The following is a 25323-nucleotide window of genomic DNA, read 5'->3' as shown; positions in this document are numbered from 1 at the left end:
AATATTTCCTTGGCACTCAATTAGCATGTGTAATCCAAGCTAAAAATGTTACCAATGTTAAATTAACCCCTAAGATAGAAAAACAAGGAGAATTATGCAGTGTTTCCTGTTTTATACTAACAGCTAATTAGATTTGATCATTATACAGGTTAATAAACACAAAAAATTATGGAATAACAAGATGAGAAATTAATCTTCATGGACCACTATGAGTCTCCTATATAGATCATGACACCAAATGAGTTTTTAATCCCAAATAATAACAACAAACCATAAAGAAGATGAGAATGTTAATACAAGTTTTACTTGAGGAAGCAATCCTATGCTCCATGTGACATTGACTTCAGCCAAAGAAGGACTCAGAGACTCCTAATCTTTCTTACAAGCTTCCCCCAACCAAATTAAGCTTTGAAAATTGTATGTTACAAGCAATCTAATCGAATTAGGATTTCTTATCATTTCTTTTGCTAACTTTTGAATGGTATATAAGCTGCTTCTTAGAGTCTGTTTGGTCATGTTTTAGTGTCTCAAAAGCCAAGCATGTTGCTACTAAAAATGTTGCCAAAGAGGCATACAAAATTCCTTTTTCTACTTTGCCTTCAATTATTGCTAATCTTAACAAGCAGTGCTTCAGTTAATGGAGTTGAGAAGAAGGTATTCAATTTCTTCTCCCTTTTCCTTCCTTATTTGGCCATAGATCTATTTGATTTGTTTCATCTTAAAGCTACCCTCTTGCATGCATGTTAGTTATTGCTGTCATTATGAGCTTGACCATTATTTGATTTGTGTGTAGAACTTTTACATTGTTTTTTTGGGAGCTCATACAGAGAGCAGAGGAAATGCACTTGAGACCTATTTAAATGTTCTATCTTCTGTGAAGGGAAGGTAACTTGAATAACTCACAAACACTTCTTATCTTCTTTCCATCTTTAAGATCAAAGGCCAACAAAAATGAACTAGACATGTTGCTCTCATTCTAACAAATCCATTCTCTAAAACCATGTGAACAATTTTTGTTTTATTTCTTTGACTTAAGCCTTTTGGATTTTGATTTGTGCTCACTTAGCTACCTTGAAGCCAAAGAATCTATGGTGTATAGTTACACAAGGAACTTCAATGCATTTGCTGCAAAACTGTCAGACGATGAAGCCAAGAAGTTATCTGGTAAGGATAGTTTTTCAATTTTCTCTGGCTTCTTCAAGCCCTATATATTATGTTATTAACCCATTTTGTATGTGCAGCCATGGATGAAGTGCTTTTAGTGTTTCAAAATCAGTACCGCCAGCTACACACAACAAGATCATGGAACTTCATTGGGTTACCTCCAACAGCAAGAAGAAGATTGAATGTAGAAAGTGACATAATTGTTGCTCTTTTGGATACAGGTTCATCTTGGCTTTGCTAACATTTTCCATTTTCTTCTTTGTCTGTTATACTACATGAATGGCACTTCTTAATTTAATTGTTAAAATTGTGTCTCAATATTGGTGAGGCAGGGATCACACCTGAGTCTAAAAGCTTCAAGGACAACGGATTTGGTCCTCCACCAGCAAGATGGAAAGGATCTTGTGGCCACTATGCTAATTTCTCAGGCTGCAATAAGTAAATTTTCTTTCCTGGTTTACATTGTGTCACTTTTTTGTCACGAATTATTTTTCATTAGCATGTTTTATGTATGAAATATTTACCAATTTTTTCGATAACTAATTTTTGTCGCAAGCCACTTAATCAGTGAATGATTTACTTAAGGAATGGTAACTTTTTTACAAAATTTAACCAGATGGTATGAAGTTAAGCAGTAAACTCCCTTAATAACAAAGAAGTATTCAATTAGCAGTGATTTTGTTCGTTCTGTGCAAACAACTTACTCAAATCACTCCATTGTTAACCCACTTGTGGTAAAATCAAATTCACTAGATCAAGTACATGCAAAACGAAATTTGCCAAAAGTATAGTCCAAGCACACATTATTCTTTTACATTTTATCGTTCAAAATCTGCATTTTATTATGTAATCAGTTCTGTTAGATTGCAACAAGGCATATACTATTGAAGTTTGTTTTCGTATTTAGTAATCTTTTCCCACTGAAAATTGTTTCTTTATGAGTTTTGAATTCAATGTACTTTTCTATAACAGAAAGTAAAATGTACCTCAAATTGTTATTCCTGTTTTGGGAGATTTGTTTTCAAATAATAATTGTTTACAAAAAAGAAGAGCTGTTATCACAGGACATAAATTTGTCCCTGCGTTACACATGTAGTAAAAAACTTCTATTTACGTGATAATTGACATAACAGTTAAGTTTTCCAAAAAACAAAAAATAGGATGAATTATGAATCTTTTTTATTTAAATGAACTAAATCTATTCAAGTTGACTTTTGACAAATCTTATCTTTTAAGATCCACCAAATTCAAGAATGTTTGGCCTTGTCAAGAAAATATTAAAGTACACATAAAAAAGTAATATTTTTTTTAAAATTTATCACTTGGAGAATTTTGAACTAAATCTGATTTTTGAAGTAAGTAAAAAGAAGATGATTTTTGTGGTTTAAGTTAGCTGAATTTCACTAATCTACTAAAAGTCCGTGTCCTCCCTAAAAATCCTACTCCTACAATGTCTCATGCTACAATATGAAGAGATAAACAGTGATTAAAACACAGGAATTGTTTAATATTCATATGGGGTTCAATCTTGTTAAAAGTTCAATACTTTTTCCTCTATGGATGATTTCAACTAGATGCAAGCTTCATACCCTATTTTTTGGTCCAACTTGAATTCAAACATGAACAGTTGCAATTTTTACCTCTCAAGTAAAGTCCAAACATGAGAATAACAAAATAGGCTTAAACAAAAAGGGAGGAACACAGACCCATACACTACTAATTCTTGCATTCTGTTTTCTTTCTCTCTATCATCTGTGGTGCCTCTCTCACAGTCTTCCTGTTCACAGATAAGAATGTCTAATCTTCCCTTACTCAGGTAGTATTACAGTCTTCTTTTTAGATCTCAATACCCCAAAACAGAGAAAGAGGAAGAGGAAATTTAGCCATGCAACTCTGCTAAATTTGGTCCCAAAGCTATTCTTCTTCGAAAGTATCCAACACATGGTTCCTGGTTAATCTCCCAAGAAATCATTGCTTCAGACATTGCTAATCTTGCTTTATCACATTGCCTAGATTATTAGGATTCTCCTTGAAGAATTAAACCACAACAAAAGTACATTCTGGAAGAATTTTTCTTCAACCCCATAAATGGATGCGTGTCATCCTTCACAAAGATTCAATTCATAGTGAATCAGCTAAAGGGCTAGGCTTTTTGAATAAAGTAAAACAGAATTAAAATAATCAATTACGTGAGAATTTTTTTACCCCTTTTAGATATAAATCTCTTAAAAACTTAGTCCCACTGGTTAAAATTCATCTTGTCATGCCAAATGCAAGGATTTGTTCAAAGCGACTGTAATATGATTTGATGTTGTAGGTGATCTTGATTCTTAACTAAGGCAAAGGATAAGAGTTATCCTGAAAAAAAAATTCGTAGATAGATAGAAATAAAAGAGAACTATTAAATACCACGTATTTCTTAGTTCATATTTACAATCCTTGCTATTAAACACTTGAAAAGTTTATTAAGGAGGCTCTTCTTTCTTATTCAATCCACTATTAAAGTGGTTTAAGAAGAAGATTTTAATGTGAATACTATTGATCATCATGTCTTGAACATTAATTTGACAAATTTATGTATGGTTTAGCTCATGATCTAACTTATGAATTCCATCTGCATGGTAACTCTCTGTGGCCAAATGAAGAAAGATCCTAGGAGCCAAGTACTTCAAGGCTGATGGAAACCTTGATCCATCAGACATATTATCTCCTGTGGATACTGATGGCCATGGCACTCACACTGCATCAACAGTTGCAGGCAATCTGGTCCCAAATGCAAATCTCTTTGAGTTGGCCAATGGGACTGCTCGAGGTGCAGTGCCATCGGCTAGGCTAGCAATTTACAAAGTTTGCTGGTCATCTAGTGGATGTGCAGACATGGACATACTTGCTGCATTTGATGCTGCTATACATGATGGTGTGGATGTCATATCTATTTCCATAGGTGGAGGGAACCCTAGTTATGTTAAAGACTCCATATCAATTGGTGCATTTCATGCCATGAGGAAAGGTATAATCACAGTGGCCTCAGCTGGAAATGCTGGTCCAAGCCTGGGAACTGTAACAAATACTGCACCATGGATTGTAACTGTGGCAGCTAGTGGCATTGACAGGGCTTTCAAGAGCACTGTACAGTTGGGAAATGGAAAGAATTTTTCTGTAAGTTTGTTTCTTTTGCATTATACGTATTTTGAAAGGCTGAAAGAAAGTAATAGCAGCCACAGTTCAATAATCAAATTTTCATTTCATAGTTAGGTTCACATATACATCTATGATTCATTTAAATGGGACATTGGTAATAACTGAGATTTCCATGTGCTGTAGATTCTGTAAATAACATGTGGCATGATTGAATGATCCATTAATTAGTTATACCTTGGGATTGATGGGGACTTTACAGAATGCAAGAACAAATAATTTGTTGAAAGAATATAAAGCAAAATTTGCTTTACACATGGGAAGTGATATGGCTCTATTAGTATGCAATGTGACATTGTGTGTTTTGCAGAACTAACTTTGCAATTAACTTATGTGTGCACATCGATAATAATGGAGGATGTGCAGGGGGTAGGCGTGAGTTGTTTTGATCCGAAAGGAAAACAGTACCCTCTTGTCAGTGGGATTGATGCAGCCAAAGACTCAAAAGACAAGGAGGAGGCTAGGTAATTTTCCAATGTTTGTCAACAACACCTGAAAAATTGTTCAACAATAACAAGGAACATTTTGATTTACTGACAGATTCTGCTTTGAAGGCAGCTTAGAGCCAAATAAAGTGAAAGGAAAACTTGTTTACTGCAAATTAGGAACATGGGGCACTGAAGCTGTTGTTAAAGGAATTGGGGGCATTGGTACTTTAATAGAAAGTGACCAATTTCCTGATGTTGCTCAAATTTTCATGGCACCTGCTACCATTGTGAATAGTAGGCAAGGTGACACTATTACAAAATATATACAATCCTCAAGGTAAGAAAACTCTTATTTGTTTTTGAATCACTTCTCAATATAACTGCTCACTAATTTCTCTACAGCTTGTTCAAACCAAAATAATTCCTCTGATCAGATTATCTAAACCATGAATTTTACATTAATTTTTTGTTGAACCAAGATCACCATCAGCAATGATATACAAGAGCCACGAGGTGAAAATGCCAGCTCCATTTACTGCTACATTTTCATCTAGAGGCCCAAATACAGTATCCCAAAATGTTCTCAAGGTACGAATACGAATATTGGCAACCTTCCTTTGTAGTTGGTGGTCCTCTATTCTGCCACAAAGTACTTACATTTTAATTTGCCACAAAGGTTTGAAAACATTCTTTTGAATATTTTACCATACATATTTGTTAAGTATTCAAGTTTTTTAAAAAGCTACAAAATTTTTGACATAAGTACACCAGACTTATGAGCATGTATAATACAAGCATTGCCAACCAACGTGAAAATTATTCATTTTATGAGGGATTTTAATAAAGAAAGAAGATAGATGTTATTCTTATTTGTAGAAAATAGGAAATAATATGATGAAAATAATTTATAATTTTTTTTCGATAATATCCAAGTATGATTTTAATTTGGACATATAGAATTGTAGTTATATATTTATTATGTTTTATGGATTTTTATACTTATTTCTATGCTTATTATATGGGTATTGTATCTTCTATATTAGGGTGTTCAATGATCCTTTTTGTGCAGCCTGATGTTGCAGCTCCTGGCATTGACATCTTGGCATCTTATACTCTGAAGAAGTCACTCACTGGTTTGAAGGGGGACACTCAATTTTCAGAATTTATTCTAATGTCTGGGACTTCCATGGCATGTCCTCATGTTTCTGGAGTTGCAGCATATGTTAAGTCATTTCACCCACATTGGACTCCTGCTGCAATTAGGTCTTCTATTATCACCACAGGTAATTAAGATTAAATCCTAATTCCACTTTTCTCAGTTGTTTTATTTGCAGCACATGCCCAGTTTGCAAAGTGTAGAGTAAGTAGTATATGGACAATGAAGAAGATGTTTACATTTTTCATCTGATACAAAATCCTTATGTATTGTACTGTATATAAGTTTGTTGACTTTATGATAATTATCTTAAAAGTTATATGAATGATAATTTTGGTTGAGATATAACTTATTCACATAGTATATATAGAATTGAACTGCAGAAGATATTTTGAGATGGCTGACATGTTTATATAATATTTTGTAAGCCAAACCAATGAGCAAGAGAGTTAACAGTGAGGGAGAATTTGCCTATGGTGCTGGTCAATTGAACCCAACAAGAGCTGTTAGCCCTGGTTTGGTCTATGACATGGATGACTTAGGGTATATCCAGTTCTTATGCCATGAGGGGTACAAAGGTTCCAGTTTATCAGCTTTAGTTGGTTCACCAGTAAATTGCTCCTCTTTGCTTCCTGGGCTAGGCCATGATGCTATCAACTACCCCACAATGCAACTGAGCCTGGAAAGCAGCAAAGGCACAAAATTAGGAGTTTTCAGAAGAACAGTGACCAATGTAGGTCCTGCTCCAACCATCTACAATGCAACCATTATTTCACCTAAGGGAGTGGAAATCACAGTGAAGCCAACTAGCCTCAGTTTTTCTAAAACCAAGCAGAAGAGGAGCTTCAAAGTAGTTGTGAAAGCCACATCTATTGGAAGTAGCAAAATTGTATCAGGCTCCCTTATATGGAGAAGCCCACGTTACATTGTAAGGAGCCCTATTGTTATCAACAATCCATAATAAGGTTATATTTAGCAGTGACCTAATTAACTAAGCTTTTAAAGTTCCCTTTGTATCAATTACAGTTTGTTCATCATGTAATTACAAATTTCAATAAAGATGGTATGCTATAACTTTTCACTGGAACTTCATGGCAACTCCAAATGGACCACATGACCGAACAAAACTGGAAGTTACTTTGTTTACGGTTTATGAATATTTAAATTAATCAGTTAGCCCTTATATCTTCAAAAAGTGATTTTTTTTTCATTCTTCCTTAGTGTTAAGTATTGTGATGTATAACTGTATAAGATAATCAATAATTGAAGTAATTATACAATTATTATATTTTATTTTACGTGGACATATAAAATAATTTTACACTGAATATGCCTCGATTCCCAAGGTAGATCGCTGCAATGTAGGTTGAGACAAAGTGACTCTAGAGTCCGTTATTTTTTTTTTTTACAATGGTGGAAGATTTAGCATTTAATGGGTAAGGAGATGATGGAAATATCCTTCCTGGAATTTGCAAAGATACTTGTTCATACATGAATTTTATTGCAAAATGTTCGTTCCTTGAAAATATATTGGTGTTTTTAGCTAACTTCAAAACAATAAGATTAGTTTCTTTTCTAAATTGTAGGATAGTTCTACTTGTATTATCTTTCATTACAAGAAAATACATATTTTTACAAAAAAAATTGACAACCAACAAGTAAAAATCAACGTGAATTAGTTAATAGAGTTGAAATTACATTGCATAGGTAAACTTTAAAATAATAAATGCTAGTCATTAGAAAGATTACTTTAAGTAATATCAACTAGTCGTAAAGCTCTAAATTGCACACAAATATGAGAGTATCTTTTAAGTATCACAGGGACTAGAAGTGGTGGCAAACCAAGGAAGAAACAATTTTGGAAGCCAATTCTAAACAAATTAAGTACTAGACTAAATGCTTGGAATGAGAGATTTTTGTCGTTGGTAGACCAAATTTGTCTAACCAAGTTAGTTTTTATAGCATTACCCCTATTCTCTTTATCATTTTGTAAAGCTCCATAATTGGTGTGTAAAAGCATCATTAGTATTCAAAGGAGGTTTTTGTGGAGGTGAGGGAAGGAGAATAGATCTATATCATGGGTTAGCTGAGAAAACCTGTGTAAATCTAAAGAAGAGAGAGGGTTGAGTTTTAAAGATATCCAAAAGTTTAATTATGCTCTCTTGACTAAATGAAAATGACGTTGGTTGAGTGAAGAAAAAGGGAAGTAGAAAGATTTATTGTTATCAAAATACAATGTGGATTTAGGTAACAATCACACCTAAATGAAATTCCAATCCTGGTGGTGAAGAGACTTACTTAAAGTATGTCACGAGGAAGAAGGTGCAGGTTAGTTTCAAGAAGCAATAGGTTGGAAAGTCAAAGTTGGGTGTGGGTAGACAACAATAATCTCAAAACACTGTTCCCTAGGATGTACTCCATATCTTTGGATCTGGACCAAAAGGTGGGAGAGGTAGGTGTGTGGGAAGTATCTGAATGGCAGTGGCGTTTAAAGTGGAGGCATGCTCGGTTCGTATGGGAATCTGCACAAGAGGAAGAACTTTTAAGGTACATATCCAAGGTCAAATTGAATAGGGAGGTGAAGGATGAGCAGGTGTGGGGAAGTGAAGAACCATTCACTGTGAAATCAGCTTATGAATGCTTAACCAATCACGCCAGAGGTTCTCATGATGGTCTCTTCAAGAACCTCTGGAAGGTTAAAGCTCTGCTCAATGTGTTGATCACTGTTTGGAGGGTTCTGTTGGATAGAATTCCAAATGGAGTGTGCTTAATTAGGATAAGGGTGGTGGTAAACACAACTACATGTGCAATGTGCCAGGCTTCAGATGAAACAACTCATCATCTGTTTCTAGAGTGTAAGTATGCACAATGTGTATGGTCTATGTGTTTTAGATGGATTGACATTATGTTTGTACAACATAACAACTTGAAGCTGTATAAGAAAATGATAAAAAATGGTAAGAAGAAGAAATGTTTCTTATTCTCTTATGTGTATATTACATCACTTCATGTATAGGAAATATATAGGAGTTTCTCTCCCCAAATTACAATCTAATTAGGTAGGATACTAATCATGAGATTCTATAATTATTAAATTAATTGCATATAATTGGGTACAGTATCGTCAAATATTGCATACAATAATTGCATATAATTTGATAATTATTATTTCCTTAATACTCCCCTCAAGTTGGTAGGTGAAGATCAAGAACCCCCAACTTGTGTCGTAGCGTCAAAAATCGTTCCTTGCTCAATGTGTTTTGTGAGTACATATGAAAGACTACGAGCTGATACTGTGTCAGTACATATGAAAGACTGATTATCCAGCTTGTAATTTTTCTCGCACAATGTGGCAGTCTATCTCAATGTGTTTTGTGCGTTCATGAAATATTGAGTTTGCTGCTATATGTAATGCCGCTTGATTGTCATAGAAAAGTTGAGCTGGCAAGTTACATGGCACCTTTAAATCCTGCAACACATATCGCAACCAAACTATCTCCAAACAAGTATTGGCCATTGCACGGTATTCTGCTTCCGCTGATGATCTTGATACGTTTGTCTGTTTTTTTGACTTCCATGAGATAATAGAGGAACCAAGAAAAATGCAATATCCAGATACTGATCTCCGAGTTGTCTGACAACCTCCCCAGTCTGAGTCGCAATAAGCTGTCAATGTCAGATTGTTTTCGGATGGCAATAGCAATCCTTGTCCTGGTGATCCTTTGATATACTTTAGGACTCGAATTGCGGCATCCAATGAGGTTTCCGTGGATCCTGTATATATTGACTTAGGGTCCGAACCGAAAATGCTATGTCAGGCCGAGTAACCGTGAGGTATATCAGTCGTCCCACGATTCGCCTGTATTTGACCGGATCCTTTAATAACTCTCCATCGTTTGGTGTGAGTTTTAGGTATTGTTCAATTGGAAATTTGTCTGGACGAGCACATGTGAGTCCCGTATCCTGCAAAATATCAAGCGCATATTTTCTTTGGGACATGTAAATACCAGCTTTGGAAACGGGAAAATTCAATCCCTAGAAAATATTTTAGGTCTCCAAGATCTTTAATGCGAAATTGTTGTAATAAACAATCTTTAACACGCTGAATTTCTGTCAAATCATTTCCTGTCAAAAGAATATCATCCACATAAATCAAAAGGGCAGTAAATGATGAGTTATTCTGTCTTGTGAATAGAGAGTAATCTGTTTTGAACTGTTGAAATCCTACAGATTTAATCACATGAGAAAATGTTGAAAACCATGTTCGAGATGCTTGTTTGAGACCATAAAGGGATTTGTTGAGTCGACATACAATGTTCTCCCCATGTCGATGATGCCCGGGTGGCAAGTCCATGTAAATAATTTCATGCAATGTGCCATGTAAGAAGGCATTTTGCACATCTAGCTGGTGAGTAAACCAATTTCTGGCTGCTGCAATGGTGAGGAGACACCTCAAAGTTGTTAATTTTGCTGTTGGTTAAAAAGTTTCAGAATAGTCGACACCTTCAATATGAGTGTACCCCTTTGCGACAAGGCGCGCCTTATATCTGTCGACGCTACCATCTAAGTTGTACTTTATTTTATAGACCCATTTGCATCCGATGGGTTTCTGCCCAGCGGGTCACGGTGTCAAGGTCCATGTTTGATTTAGCTGCAAGGCGGAAAACTATTCGTCCATTGCTTTTTGCCAATTTGGATTAAGGATAGCTTGAGCATAAGTGTGAGGTTCTTTGGTAGCTATGATGTTAGCAAGATATGCACTATGTGTAGAAGAAAATCGTGAATTAGAAAGAAAATGATGCACAGGATACCTGGTTCCATTCGGTCAGTCTTGGGCAGTGGTCGAATGATTGGCTTGGGATCCGTTACGTAGTCTTGAAGCCCAGGAAGGTTGGGTTGATGTGCGATTGGATCGTCGAACAGGAAGGTCAGTTGGAGAATAATAATAATTATCAAATTATATGCAATTATTGTATGCAATATTTGACGATATTGTACCCAATTATATGCAATTAATTTAATAATTATAGAATCTCATGATTAGTATCCTACCTAATTAGATTGTAATTTGGGGAGAGAAATTCCTATATATTTCCTATACATGAAGTGATGTAATATACACATAAGAGAATAAGAAACATCTCTTCTTCTTACCATTTTTTTATCATTTTCTTATATGGTATCAGAGCACCGATCTTGGTGTCCTGACAGCCTCTCCATTTTTATCCCCTAAATAAAAAATCATGTCTGGCAAAGAAGGCACCAGTAACGAGTCCGATAGAAACCTCGTACAACGCTTCAGTGCCGAGCAAATTCAGCAATTGGCAAGGGCTATTTACTCGCTCAACAATAACGGTAAAAGTGACATGTTTGTTAGCTTTGCAGGTCTGCTTGCCCATAACTCCTCTTCTAATTCTGCTTTTACGAAACCATGGATTTTGGATAGCGGAGCAATCCATCACATTGCATCTGATTCACAATTTTTCACACACACTTCATCATCATTTATTTTTCAAATGTTAATCTGCCCACAGACTCAACTGCGCCCATCTCATCTACAGGCACAATTAAATTCAATGACAAAATCACTCCAACGATGTTCTTTGTGTTCCTTCTTTTAATTTAATCTCATGTTCATTAGTAAGATAACCAGTTCACTAAATTGTTGTGTCGTTTTTACTCCACATGGTTGCGTTTTACAGGACTTGGCTACAGGGAGGATGGAGGATGATTGGCTCGGGTAAATAACACGCAGGCTTATACTACATGTCCCCTCTTCCAAACCAAGCTCACGCATCTCAAATATCGACCGATCCTGATTTATGACACAAGCGCCTTGGACATCCTTCTCCGACGTGTTTACAACTTGTATTTTCCTTATTACCTATCCCTATTAGTAAAAAATCTCTTTCCCATTCATAATCATTGTAGTATTTGTCCCTAAGCTAAATAGACAATGCTACCCTTTTCTTTAAGCACAATAAAATCTCATTCTCCATTTAATCTATTGCATTGTGACTATACTATATGTACTTGGCTATTTCTTATGAATCACAAATCTGAAACCCAACATCTCTTAGAGTCATTCATTACATTTCAGGCATCTATTAAAACCATCCGCGTTGACAACGGACTGGAATTTATTTATTTCAATGTATGATTTTTTTCTCAAAAAAGGTATTGAATGTCAACGCACTTGCGTTTACACTCCTCAACAAAATGGAGTAGTAGAACGCAAACATAAACATGTTTTAAACACACCACGAGCCCTCCTATTTCAGTCCAATTTACCATTAGAATTTTGGGGAGAATGCGTTTTAACCGCCACATATATCATTAATCGCTTGCCATCACCTTTACTAAAAAAATAAATCACCTTTTGAGCTACTATATAATCAACCACCTTCACTGTTGTTTCACCTAAGCAAAAATTTGATCCGCGCGCCCGACAATGCATCTTCATTGGTTATCCTCACAGTAAAAAAGCATACAAATTATTTGATATAGATGCAGACACTTTTTTTATAAGTCGGGATGTCATCTTCCATGAAAGTGTTTTCCCATTCTGCCAACAGTCATAGACACAATCCTCACCTCCATTACAAGGTATTTTGCCCACTATTGACATTGACTTACCCACTCCTATCCAACATTCACTCGATCAACCTTCTTTTTCCATGCCAAGAAGTTTAACACCCATTATCAAACCTTCTCCAACAGGCTGCACTTTAAGAACTTCCATTTAACACATGTTAATAGCAAGAAGTCTTCCATTTGACACGGCTTAATTTGTGGTTATGGATGAAACATAAGATGAATTCACTTAATATTTTTTTTTGAATTGGGTTTTGAAACCTCTCCTACCAGAAATGCAAAATTGGCGAAGGGTGCTGCAGGTGCAGGCTGACTTTTGTGCAACTGCTACAGAACGAGTTCTGGAAGGTGAGCCAATCCACTTCAGATTTTTTGTGAAGATGTTCTACGGGCTATGTTTTTTATTAATATTTTATCAAATTTTAGTGGCCGAAATGATCAAATTTACGTGCTTGAAAACAAATTAGAAAGAAGTCTTATAAAAAGATATAAAAATCTCCAACAATGTTTTTCCGAAATCTAAAATGACTTATCTCCTCAGTTTTCAGTGAAACATTAATATTTTTTTAATCCACTTGTTGAAGATATTTGTAGATAATGCATTTTGTTCAGAAAATGTAGTTATTATAATACTTCTTCTGGTTTCTTTTTTATTGTCGGAATTTTGAACGATTTATATTTTTTATTTAATTATTTTTTTCAAAGTTTAGTATAATACTAATTACTTTTTTATTATTTATATCCTTATTTTTCTTCTAATCTTGTATTAGTTTATATATAAAATAGAAAATCCTATAAATGTCTAATAAGTTAAGAAATATTTTTTTAAATATTTTTTTTCAAAACAACCTTAAACAATATTTAAAAAGATAATGAAGTGAAATTCTTTCAACGAGCGACAATTATTTTTTCGTAATTCGTGTAAAAAAAATTAAACTACACCCATTATAAAATGGAGAAATAAAATAAAACAATTTAATTAATAATACATTTATTACATACATTTATTATGTTGAAAAAACTTAAATCATTTAATATTTTCGTAAAACTATTGACATAATTAATAATATATTAAATATTTTTAAAAAAAATTAATTAAAAGCATTTATTATATTAAAAATGTATTTTTGTATACTTTAAAATCATTAATAATATATTAAATATTTAAAATCAGTCAAATATTAAAAACAAAATTTTCTAAAAGTTGATGTACTAAAAAATATTTTACATTTAATATGATTTTTTTTTACTTTTTTAAATAGATATAAAAAATGAGTGGAGAAAGAAAGTGAGACATTCTTTTTGTGAGTATATAAAGTTCTCTTCTTAATTCTCTCATTTTATTTTCTGGTCTTCGAAAGATCTAACCCAATATTTTTTATTTATTTATTTCAAGTTTCAGCTCTTCACAGCCTCTTCCAACATTGTCTCAACCATTCCAAGCTTTTTAGGTTTGCATTCTTTCTCATTTTTCATTTTTTTCTATTTTTTTCTCATTCAATTCCATTTTATTATTAAACTATGTTTGCTTTATTTATTTAAATTTAGAGAAATTATTACACAAACTATATCTATGCTTATTTCATCCCTACACTAACCCCTTAATTGTTTGAAAACATTACATGAACACCTTTTACACATTGCAAAAATTGTTAGGAAAAAAAGTTAGCATTGTCATTTTCTATAGATGGTGTAAAAAAACTAAATAGAAGTAAAAACACAGTGAATTGAAAACTAAACTATCAAAATATTGAACTATTTTTTCAGTTGATTTTTTGTCACACTGAATTTTTTAAACTAGTTTTTCTATTGTGGGATTTTATCAATAAAATTAAATCTTAGTTGAATTTGTTTTTTAAAAATGATTTCAATATTAAATATGTATCCCAATATATTAATAACTATATTCTACTGTCATAAAAAATGACAACACTTTCCATTTTTCTGTTGAAAATTTTAACTTTTATTAATAATTTATTTCCTTCTTTATTAATTAAAACTTATTATTGTCATTAATAAATGCATGAATTTTAATGGAAAGAATTAACGTAATACATTGTTTCTTCATCTTATGCTCCACTGTATAATAATAATAATAATAATAATACAATTCAAATAATTAAATTTACTCGATTCCTGGAAAATAAAAAATAGTCCAATTTTGTAATTAACAAAAAAACTTATTTTATTATTTAGTATAGCTTTTATATAATTTAAACTCAAATCAATATAATTAACAAAATCTGAAGTAGATATTAATCATAATAAACAAGGGTGTGATGTACTTATATGAGTATTCCAAAAAAATATTAAATAATTGAAATAAACTGTACCAAAAAAAATGTAAACTATTTTTATTAAAGTCAAAATTAACTTAAATTCAATTTTTAAACTACTTAAACTAAAAATCTTGTTCTAGGAAAACAATTTTATCTAATCATGCTAAGCACCCCAACAATGTTTTAGGATAGAATTTTTATCTTTTCGTCATTTTTTACTTATCCTTTTTTTTCAGCATCTATTTTGCTAAAAGAAACGTGTTTACTGAATATTAAATTTCAGTTTTTTAAAAAAAAAATAGCTATACAAATTCAATTTAGTTGTCTACTATAGAAATAGTTAATTGTAAATAGTTTAATTTAGTTTCAACACTACAAGAAATGAGCAGAAATTGATATAATTTTAGGAATTGATTTAATTAATAGATGATTTTTTAACCTTGTTAAGTTCCAAAATTTATTTAAAAATCTCAATAAAATAATGGAGATTTTTTTAACCTTCGTTAAACTTTAAAGGTTTATTTTAAAACCTCGACAAAATAACAGAAGATTTTTTAAACTTCGTTACATTTCAAAGGTTTATTCTTAAACCTCAGCAAAATAACAAATGTATTTTTTAACCTTCGTTCAATTTCAAAGATCTATTCTAAAACTTTAGCAAAATAACATAGGTTTTTTTTTTTAAACTTTTATTACATTCCAAAGATTTTTTTCTAAAACCTCAGCAAAATAATAAACATTTGTTAAAGTTTCGTTAAATTTCAAAGATTATTGTAGAACCTCAATAAAACACTCTAGATTTTTTAAACTTCAATAAATAAATATAATTAAATCTATTTATAAATAAATAATTAAAAACTACATAGTTTTAATATATTTAATATATTTTATAACTAAATTCTTTAAAATTTTGAAACTGTAACTTTATATTACAAATAAGTTTATAAAGTTTCAAAATTTTATTTTAAAAACTCAGAAAAATAACCTTGGATAATAAGTATATCAACAACTAACCTTGGATAATAAGTATTTCAACAATATTTACATATTTTTTTATGATTGATGGTACTTGGTTTATATAATTCCTAGTTTTTTTTTGTTACGACCTCATAATTCAAAAATCTTGACTTATTTTATTTTATTTTTTCATGTACGTATATTTCATGTGCAATTTTAGTTTTAGTTATAATTGTTAATATTTAGTTCTCATAATTTTGAAATATTTTAAATTAAGGGTTTTATTTTAAAATGCATCTAATTATTTTGAAACTGTAACTTTATATTACAAATAAGTTTATAAAGTTTCAAAGTTTTATTTTAAAAACTCAGAAAAATAACCTTGGATAATAAGTATATCAACAACTAACCTTGGATAATAAGTATTTCAACAATATTTGCATATTTTTTTATGATTGATGGTACTTGGTTTATATAATTCCTAGTTTTTTTTTTGTTACGACCTCATAATTCAAAAATCTTGACTTATTTTATTTTATTTTTTCATGTACGTATATTTTATGTGCAATTTTAGTTTTAGTTATAATTGTTAATATTTAGTTCTCATAATTTTGAAATATTTTAAATTAAGGGTTTTATTTTAAAATGCATCTAATAATTAATTCCCTGTGAAAGTGAGAAGTGAGAAGTGATAAAGTTAATTTCTCCTAGCAATATGTTCTTGCAATCTTTAGCCAAGAACACACATGGCATTGAAGCCCACACATCTGATAGATAATGCAATTATTTAGGATATGCAAGACACTGATAAATACTAGTTGTTGTCGAGTAAGGTAATAGTGGTTTGTGACTCAAGTTAGAGCAGTAAGGTGATGGAAGAAACAATATTGGAGTAAGAAGAAGATAATATCTTATTTATTGTTTCTTCTCCTTAGATAATAAGCATTAGTGTGGCTAAATTCGGATTCCTTGTTAGGACTTCCGTGGACGGCCATTGAGTCTGTGTCAGAGAGTAGTGTGTCTACGATGGAAGAGAGAAGTCGGGAGGATTGTTAGAAATAGTTGAAAATGGGGTTGAAGGTTATTTGAAACGACAAGTCATTTTATGAAAATTTTGAAACTCATGGTATTTAACGAAGGTTCTTCAACTCATGGTATTTTACGGAGGTTTTTAAACCCATGTTATTTAACGAAAATTTTGAAAACCATTGTATTTTACGGAGGTTTTGAAACTCATGGTATTTTACGGAGGTTCTTAAACCCATGGTATTTAACAGGGGTTCTGAAAGAATTTTTCTGAGGTTTAAAAAAACCCTAGGAAACACGTTTCTCAGGGATGATTTAGCGGGAGAAACTGCAACCCTAAATAAATTACTTAATAGAGATTTTAACCCTGGATAATGTAAAAATAAATCCGTTAAAATCATTTTTTTCTTGTAATGCCATGGTTTGGTATAAAAAAAAAATCTTTAAAACTAAACTATATAAGAGGACCCCAAATCTCTTTAGGTGAGATATGTAACATCCCTATTTTTTTATTTGTTAATATATTATGCATACAATATCTAATTAACATGTAAACATATATTAGGTTATCATATTTGTATCTCAAAAAGATATCCCTCTTCATAGGGAATTAATATATACATCAAAAGTTTTAAAAAAAAAAGACAAAAGAAACAAAGCATTCAAAGGTAAATCTATCCAATACTCCAGCTGCTCACTGAGGAGCTCTATTACCTGCAATCTCATCTGCTCCCCGTGTAAAACACGATCTTCACAGATAAAGAAACAAACACAAACAATAACAGGGTAAGCTAGCTATATAAAAAATTTCTATATAAATTCATGCCAAATTAATAAACCTAATTCATCAATTCTCATACAATTTCTCAAATCATCAAGTGTCTATTAAATTTCATAATTCATCTTTTCACATGTCAAACTTCTACTGACTCATAACACATAGACACTTGACTCTACTTCCGGAAGACTCGTGCGTTGACTTAGACTCAGAGATTTGCACCTGTCATACTACATCACTGTGAAATCCACACAGCTATGCGCATAATTAATCTCAATATCATCTCTCTTCTAGTATGACAGGGTTAATTCATATAACAGGTCAAGTTAATTATCTTTCAAACAACTTACCCATTCATATGAACCTCTTTCGACTCTCACCACCTGAATAACTTCATCTATATGATTCCATTATCTCAGGAGAGTCAGGATATCTCCTTCTAGACGAATCCCTAATCAATGCACATCCTAAACAATCTTAACACGGTATTTTCTTTCCTGAAAATACTATGTCTCGATCAGAATTCATATTTTGAACCTCATAATATCCACCATCAAACAATCAAATCATACCAATGTTTAGAATTTCCCAAAATACACAACAATTCATTGACTAATCATATAAATGTCTAATTAAAGAGATTTTCAATTAACTATACATGAAATATAAGTTTACATACTTTATAAGAAAAACTATATAGAAATAAATAAATCAATCTCTTAAAAGCAAATAAAAAAAAAGTTTAATATTTTTTTTTAATTTTTTTTAATTTTTTTATTTTATTTTATTTTTACTTTAGCTTGAGCTAGAATTCGTTAGCTTGAGCTAAAATCCTCTAGAGAGCACCCAGAATTTTAGCTTGAGCTAAAATTCGCTAGCTTGGGCTAAAATCCTCCAGAGAGCACCCAGAATTTTTAGCTTGGGCTAAATTTCTCCAGAGAGCATCCAAAATTTTTAGCTTGAGCTAGAAGTCGCTAGCTTGGGCTAAAATCCTCCAGAGAGCACCCAGAATTTTTTAGCTTGAGCTAGTACTTGCTAGCTTGAGCGAAATATGCAGAAAATTCTGCATAACTTAATATACCTATTAGATTATAAGTCAATATTTCATTCAATTCCTAAACTATAAATCTACACATTACATTGACAGTTTCTGTTCAGCATGATACAATCACTCTCATTGAATCATTGAGTTATTATGTCCATTTATACATATATATGATTTCCAATTCCAAAACCATTTAAATCAAACAACCAATTCTCAATCACAACACTTTCAATTTCAATCAAACTACAATCTACTCAGAACAAGAAATCTTGCAACAAAATCTGTTGGTTCTATTGAAGATTTTAAACTAGCATCCCTTACCTTTACTTGAGCATATGCTCACGAAGAGCTCCAAACCTACCAAAATCTTCAAAAGTAGCTTAACCTGCACCACAGAGTCCTGATCAAAAAATCTAACTATATCTCAAGGACTCTGATCTACTAAAGAGTAATCCTAAAACTAAAAGAGGCACATGCATACACTTAGATTGAGATTGATCTACAAGTTCAAAATTTGACTCAGAGAAGGGTAAAAATTGAACTTACTCTATAAGAGATTCTAATCGGGCAATCTTATAGGATTCACTGCCAGGAGTCCGATCGCCAAACTGATAAGCAAGGAGATCAAAATCTTAGAGAGAATAGAGAGAAAAGGAAAAAGAGGAACAAAACTGAACTTACTCGAGATTCTGATCGGGCAGTCTTGTAGTCTTCGCTGTCAGGAGTCCAATGGCAGACTCCGATCGCCAAACTGATAAGTGAGGAGATCAGAATCTTAGAAAGAAGGGAGAGAAAGGAAAAGGGAAACTTTTAGAGAGATGATGGTTCTTTTAAAATGAATCCTGAATAACTGAATTTTCTATTTATATGTCATTTCATTTTAATAATAAAATATTCAGGTATCATTTAAAATATACCACTTCTAAGGTTTTTTTTTTTTTACCCTTACACGATAGTTGTAAATGTTAAACATTTAGGGAGAGTTGGTTGAATTTTATAAAATTTAGTATTATTTACTTAATTAAATGAAACTTTTATAATGTGTTTCCTGTGAGAAAATCATTAAATAGAAACTAATTTTAGAGACAAAAAAATAATTAGCTTTTATATTGACTAATTTAGATATTAGTCAATTTGGTAGCTATTAGATACAATTTAGAAACTATTATTTATCAATAATAGAAACTAATTCAGAAACCAATAACTTTTTTTACTCTCAAATAATATCTAAATTAGTTAATATAATAACTAATTATTGTTTTACCTAAAGTTAGTTTTTATTTAATGATTTTTTTGGGTAGTTTTCTTTTATCTATATGTTACATTTGCATAGTTGATATGCTTTTTGGGTTTGATAAAAAAATGGTCATAAGGCCATGACATATTGACATATATAATATTTTCTACCTTGATCAGCTTCTCATTTTTTTTTGGTCAGCATGATTAGCTTGTCATAATTTATGCTATTTCAACCAAATTCAAAATTCATGTCAGCTTCTAAGCAAATTAGACTATCTTTTTCTTGTTCACTAAATCAAAATATTACACAAAATCAGATTTTGAAGGCCAATTCGTTTCCTTACAAATGGTGGGAATATTTGGCATAGAACAAAGTTTATTGTGATTAATTAATTAATTAATTATGTTAATGTACTTTAGATGTATCTTTTGCTAGATTTCTAGAATTTGTTTAATTAATACGGATTGAAAAGCATCGGTTAAATTTAAATATATATTTGAGTGAGCTTCATATCAAATGGTAATGATCTCTTGAACGAAGATTTTACTAAAAAAATCGTTTGAATCTCTCAATTTGTGACTTCATTAATTCCTGTCATACGTAGTAACTGTTAGCATTAAACTCAAAGATGTCTTCAATTTTATTTTGAAATTTGAATAATCTATAATTATTATCTTTAATTCTAATTTTGAATGTCATTTATACTATGATTTTAAATGTATAGGTTTTATGAGAGAGAAGGTAGAATTTGAGAAGTCTATTGTTAGACTATTTAGATAAGTCTATTGTCATCAATTTTATTTTGAAATTTGAATAATCTATAATTATTATCTTTAATTCTAATTTTGAATGTCATTTATACTATGATTTTAAATGTATAGGTTTTATGAGAGAGAAGATAGAATTTGAGAAGTCTATTGTTAGACTATTTAGAGAGATTGTATTATCATTTGAAAAGCAGTAGTAAAATAAAAGTTATATTCTTTGTTCACAAATTGGTATCCAAATGAAAGGCCCTTATAGAATCTTGAGATTCTTGGGAGGTGGTTCAAGAAGGTTTTTGAAGAACCAAAAAATACCACTGGTTACCCAGCGGCCCAAAACAAAAACAAAGTGTTGAAAGAGACACAATCGAAAGATAAGACAACTTTGTACATGTTGCATCGAGCTGTTGATGAGAGAATCTTTGAGAAGATTGTTGTTGCATCCACTCCAAAGGAAACATGGGACATCTTGGAAAAGGTGTTCAAGGGTGCAGTCCGAGTTAAACAAATGCGTCTTCAAACTCTACGAGGTGAGTTGGAGGTCATGAAGATGAAGGATTCAGAAGATGCATCTAGTTACATCACTCGTGTGCAAACGGTAACTTTGAAAATGTTGTATGTGCAATCGAGGAGTCAAGAAATTTGGAAGAGATGACCATTGATGATCTCTTAGGTTCTCGTAAAGCACATGAACAACGAAAGAAGAAAAAGAGACCAGAAGTCTTGGAGGAAGCCTTACAAACAAAGATGACCATCAAGGAAGATAAGGTGATGTACGTGCAACATAAGCGAGGAAGAGGACATGGACGCATAGGTCGTGGTCATGGAAACAACAAGAGAGGGGACAAATGAACCAACAAAATTGGTGTGGATGAGGTCGTGATCATGGTGGTTGTTCACATTGTTCAAATGTTGAATGTTACAATTGCAGCAAATGTGGACACTATGCAAAGGATATGCCAAGAAGAAAGTGGAAGAAAGTGCAAATTTAGTGGAGGAAGATGAGACAAAAGAGGAAGGAATTCTCATGATGGCTAATGAAGGCATCATTCTGGATAGTGACATGGTATGGTATCTAGACAATGGTGTTAGTAATCTATGTGTGGGCACAAACATCTCTTTCTTGATATATAAGAGATAGGAGATGAACATGTGTCTTTTGGAGACTCAACAAAGGTTCCCTTCAAAGGCCAGGGAAAAATATGTTTTTCTCAAAAGAATGGAAAACAAGACATTATGGAGGATGTTTATTATGTACTTAATTTGAAGAATAATATTCTCAGTATGAGATAATTATTGGAGAAAGGTTATTCGGTTTTTATGAAAGACCGAATTTTGCACTTGAAGGACAAAAATGGACGAGTGAAGATGGCAAAGAATCGAATGTTCAAACTCAACTTATAAAGAGTACATTATCAAAGAAGTCCTTTTGTGATGAAAAAATTGAGCTTGAGGTTTAAGGGAAAAATCAAGTAGCTTGGAAGAATTGTGCAATTTATTGACTAATGAAAAGCTTAATCTTTTGAATGAAATGAGTGTCCTGGTATCTTAATTGGAGAGTGTTGAAGCAAAATTTGATAACATGGAAAGAAGGTTTACAAAATTGGAAAAAGTAAAAGAAAGTAGAGTCAATCAAGTAGAAGAAATCCATTTTTGCTTTTGGCACAAAAAGAAAAGGTGAATGAATTCCTATCCAAATTAGAAGCCCCTTTTTAAGTTTTCAAATTCCTTTAAAAATAATGGTTTTTGTTTGGGAGGAGACCGTTGGGGTAAGACAAAACATTAAATTTGAATTGTGGGTCATGACAATAAAAAAAGCAATAGAATAAAGAACATGAAAGGTTTGAATTTAAGGATGGAATTTGTTATCATTAAACTCAAAATTGTTATCCGTTTTATTTTGAAATTTGAATAACCAATAATTATTATTTTTAATTCTAGTTTTAAATGTATTTATACTAATGATTTTAAATGTAATTTATAGTATAGATTTTATGAGAGAGAATGTAGAATTTGAAAAGTCTATTGTTAGACTATTTAGAGAGATTGTATTATCATTTGAAAAGTCACAGTGAAATAAAAATTATATTTTTTATTCACACTTACATACATGATAAGTTATTATTATTTTTATTCGCAGGGAATAAAATGAATGAATTAGAGTATTTAAGAGATATTTTAATCCTTATATAAACTTTTTGTTATATTAAGAATAACATTTTACCCAAGACTTAAAGGAAAAAAACACTAAATTTCATAAGTTTTTCATTTTGTGATGGTTGTATTAAGAATTGGATCTTAAGTCTAACTCAGTTTTATAAAACCAATTTTTATATATTATGAATTGTGTTTATCTCTAGTTTATTTGAGTCTGTCACTCTTTACTCATAGCTCTCCCATGTCCTTTACAAACCCCTTCCCCAAAAGGAAAGTTATAAATATTTTCTGAAATAGCTATATAAATAGTTCATGTATAAAGGACATTCGCGCATGATATCTTGAACATAGATTATAGGATTTTTCTTCAACATTTGATTTGCACTTGCCAGTTCATGAGAAAGCTGAAATGATGGTGTGAAACATTTAATATTACAGTAGCAGGAAGCATTAAGAAATGCATCGCAGCAATTCAGGTGGCAGAAAAGACCAGAATGATCGTCTGCTGTATGAGATTTTGGTGACAATCTTCGCATCCCTCAATATTGTGGACCTTGCAGTTGCCTCACTGGTTTGCAAAACTTGGAATAAAGCTTGTCGTGACCCGTCTCTTTGGCACAAGCTTGATCTTTCCACACTCACCTCTTACTGTTTCAACACACCACCCAATAAAATTGGAGCTTACCGGCGTTCAACTTCAAAAATCACTCAGTTCTTCAAGCACATTCTAGGTCTCAGTGATGGAAATACAACCTGCTTGATATTTAATTACTATGTTTACATAACGGATGAACAGTTAATCACAATTGCAGAAAGGTAACGTTTTTTCCCTTTCTCATTTTTAATCTTCTTTCTACATATTATACAACCTTCTAAAACAAAAACCTAACATTTTTTAAAATGCATTACTTTTGAAAATTGTTGTAGAAGTATGATTTTGAATTTATGTTTTGCAGTTTATACATGGTAAAAAAAGAAACGTGTATTTATGTTTTGTAGGACCCGAAAGCTTAAACGAGTTGTTCTACCAAAGACGGGTGATTTCTCAAGAGCAGGAGTGAATTCAGCGATGAAGTTATGGAGAGGCCTTGAGTCTATCACCATTACCTCTGCTGTCCCCGGGCATTACATATTTCCTGCACTTGGCAGATACTGCAACAACATAACTGAGATGAAATTTTCTTGTGGTTGCATCTTTGAAGAAAAGCATGCTGAAGCCATGGTTAAATACACCCCAAACTTGAAGATGCTGAGCATTCGGTCCATACCAGCAAGCATGAAGGCTTTGCAGTGTGTTCTGAGCTTCTTGGAGCATTTGAAGATGGTGAATGTTTGTCACAGTTTCATTAGGGATACATCAGACCGTAGATTATACGGTTTGGGTTTTGAAGATCTGCGAAATTGTTTGTCTCCCTTGAGTTTGGGAAAGCTAATATACTGTGAAGGATATCTGGAGGGAGGATGGTGCCTTAGGTGCCAGAATGGGCATGACAACAGTCGTAGCAGGCAACCATATGGACCATTGGAGGATGTTTGGCGTGAGGATGAGATAACCTCTCTTGCATCAGGGAATCATAATATTATTCCATCAAGAACACTCACTCTGCATTAATAGATTCAGCACCAATTGAAGCTAGGTCAACCATCTTAATTGGGTTGGCCAAATTTATAAATTTTCATTGTTTTTAGATTTTATTGTTGGTTCACTCACTTATTACACATCTTCCCAGATCTCACTGGGAGAAAAAAAACATATGTTTACAATTCAGATTTATATTCCAAACTTTTTGTGTTGATTGTGTTTCTGCTATCTCCCTTTACAACACATAAATATTACTTTCTAATAGAAAGAATTTGACAGGTTTCTGTGTCCCTCTCACATAGCTGCCTATGATCATTCATCTTCATATTTCTTTCCCAGAGAATTTTTGCTCCTTGTGTGTTCAAACACCTTCACAGCCCATAGAACTTAAGAAAATCATTGGGTTCAAACACCAATCAATATGAAATAGGAATCACCTTTAAAATAGAAATCAATTTAAGTACTTGAATCTTTATTATGTTTTTTATAAGAGTGTTGTTTGGTTAGTTAAGTTTTTCTAAGTGTTATCTGATTCTCTTATCTTTTGATACCATCAAGTGAAAAAAAAAAGTAATATAATTTTTTGCATAAAAAAAGTTATATATAAGAACAAATATATTTTTTCTAAGACATCATGGTTTCGGTTATGAGATTGGCAGACTCTGATCTGTTACTAGAAGAAGCCAACACTAATGACAGAAGGGAAGGGACAGTTAGAAGAAGAGTGAAAGCCAAGAAAGCGGGCACTCCCAGTGATGTGGACATCATTGTAGTAAAGCTGCCACTGTTACCAGCTAAGGCAAGGAAAATTATGCAAGTTCAGCTAGGTGACAGGTGCTGGAAAATGATTAAGTGGGCAAATCAAATTCGGCCTAACAATGGCTTGTTCAATAAATTATAGAAGAATCTGCTAGCAGCATGTCAAGGAAGATGTCTGAAGAGGTGACATGTTTTG

The 25323-nt window shown here is 32.3% G+C and overlaps 2 protein-coding genes across 4 annotated transcripts; both read left to right on the top strand.

Annotated features, from left to right (window-relative positions):
* Positions 1-505: 505 nt before the first annotated feature.
* LOC137826848 (subtilisin-like protease SBT4.14) lies at positions 506-7033 on the top strand. Of its 3 annotated transcripts, none has more exons than XM_090294600.1 (11): positions 506-654; positions 794-885; positions 1067-1164; positions 1242-1385; positions 1497-1602; positions 3810-4323; positions 4720-4826; positions 4903-5127; positions 5270-5378; positions 5860-6073; positions 6375-7033. In XM_090294600.1, the coding sequence occupies exons 1-11, from the start codon at positions 541-543 to the stop codon at positions 6905-6907; spliced, it is 2256 nt and encodes a 751-aa protein (XP_090150726.1). In that variant the 5' UTR covers positions 506-540; the 3' UTR covers positions 6908-7033. The 3 variants fall into 3 exon arrangements, with proteins under 3 accessions (XP_090150726.1, XP_068489096.1, XP_090150727.1); XM_068632995.2 differs by having other exon boundaries at positions 521-654; positions 4729-4826; XM_090294601.1 differs by lacking the exons at positions 506-654; positions 794-885; positions 1067-1164; positions 1242-1385; positions 1497-1602 and having other exon boundaries at positions 4191-4323; positions 4673-4826.
* Positions 7034-23243: 16210 nt separating this feature from the next.
* Positions 23244-24465, top strand: LOC137823678 (F-box/LRR-repeat protein At3g48880). Its single transcript, XM_068628903.2, has 2 exons — positions 23244-23602; positions 23786-24465. The coding sequence occupies exons 1-2, from the start codon at positions 23244-23246 to the stop codon at positions 24396-24398; spliced, it is 972 nt and encodes a 323-aa protein (XP_068485004.1). The 3' UTR covers positions 24399-24465.
* The last annotated feature ends 858 nt before the right edge of the window (positions 24466-25323 follow it).

The sequence above is a fragment of the Phaseolus vulgaris genome, chromosome 8, assembly GCF_051622355.1.
Source record: "Phaseolus vulgaris cultivar YP4 chromosome 8, ASM5162235v1, whole genome shotgun sequence".
Taxonomy (NCBI): domain Eukaryota; kingdom Viridiplantae; phylum Streptophyta; class Magnoliopsida; order Fabales; family Fabaceae; genus Phaseolus; species Phaseolus vulgaris.
The sequence above is the reverse complement of the archived record's forward strand: the minus strand, read 5'-3'. Positions and strand labels throughout refer to the sequence as shown.

Coding starts and splice junctions, on each gene's coding strand:
- LOC137826848 (XM_090294600.1), top strand. CDS start 541: ATGTTGCTACTAAAAATGTTGCCAAAGAGGCATACAAAATTCCTTTTT. Junction 1,165..1,241: donor TGAAGCCAAGAAGTTATCTG/GTAAGGATAGTT, acceptor TTGTATGTGCAG/CCATGGATGAAGTGCTTTTA. Junction 1,603..3,809: donor AATTTCTCAGGCTGCAATAA/GTAAATTTTCTT, acceptor GGCCAAATGAAG/AAAGATCCTAGGAGCCAAGT.
- LOC137823678 (XM_068628903.2), top strand. CDS start 23,244: ATGCATCGCAGCAATTCAGGTGGCAGAAAAGACCAGAATGATCGTCTG. Junction 23,603..23,785: donor TTAATCACAATTGCAGAAAG/GTAACGTTTTTT, acceptor TATGTTTTGTAG/GACCCGAAAGCTTAAACGAG.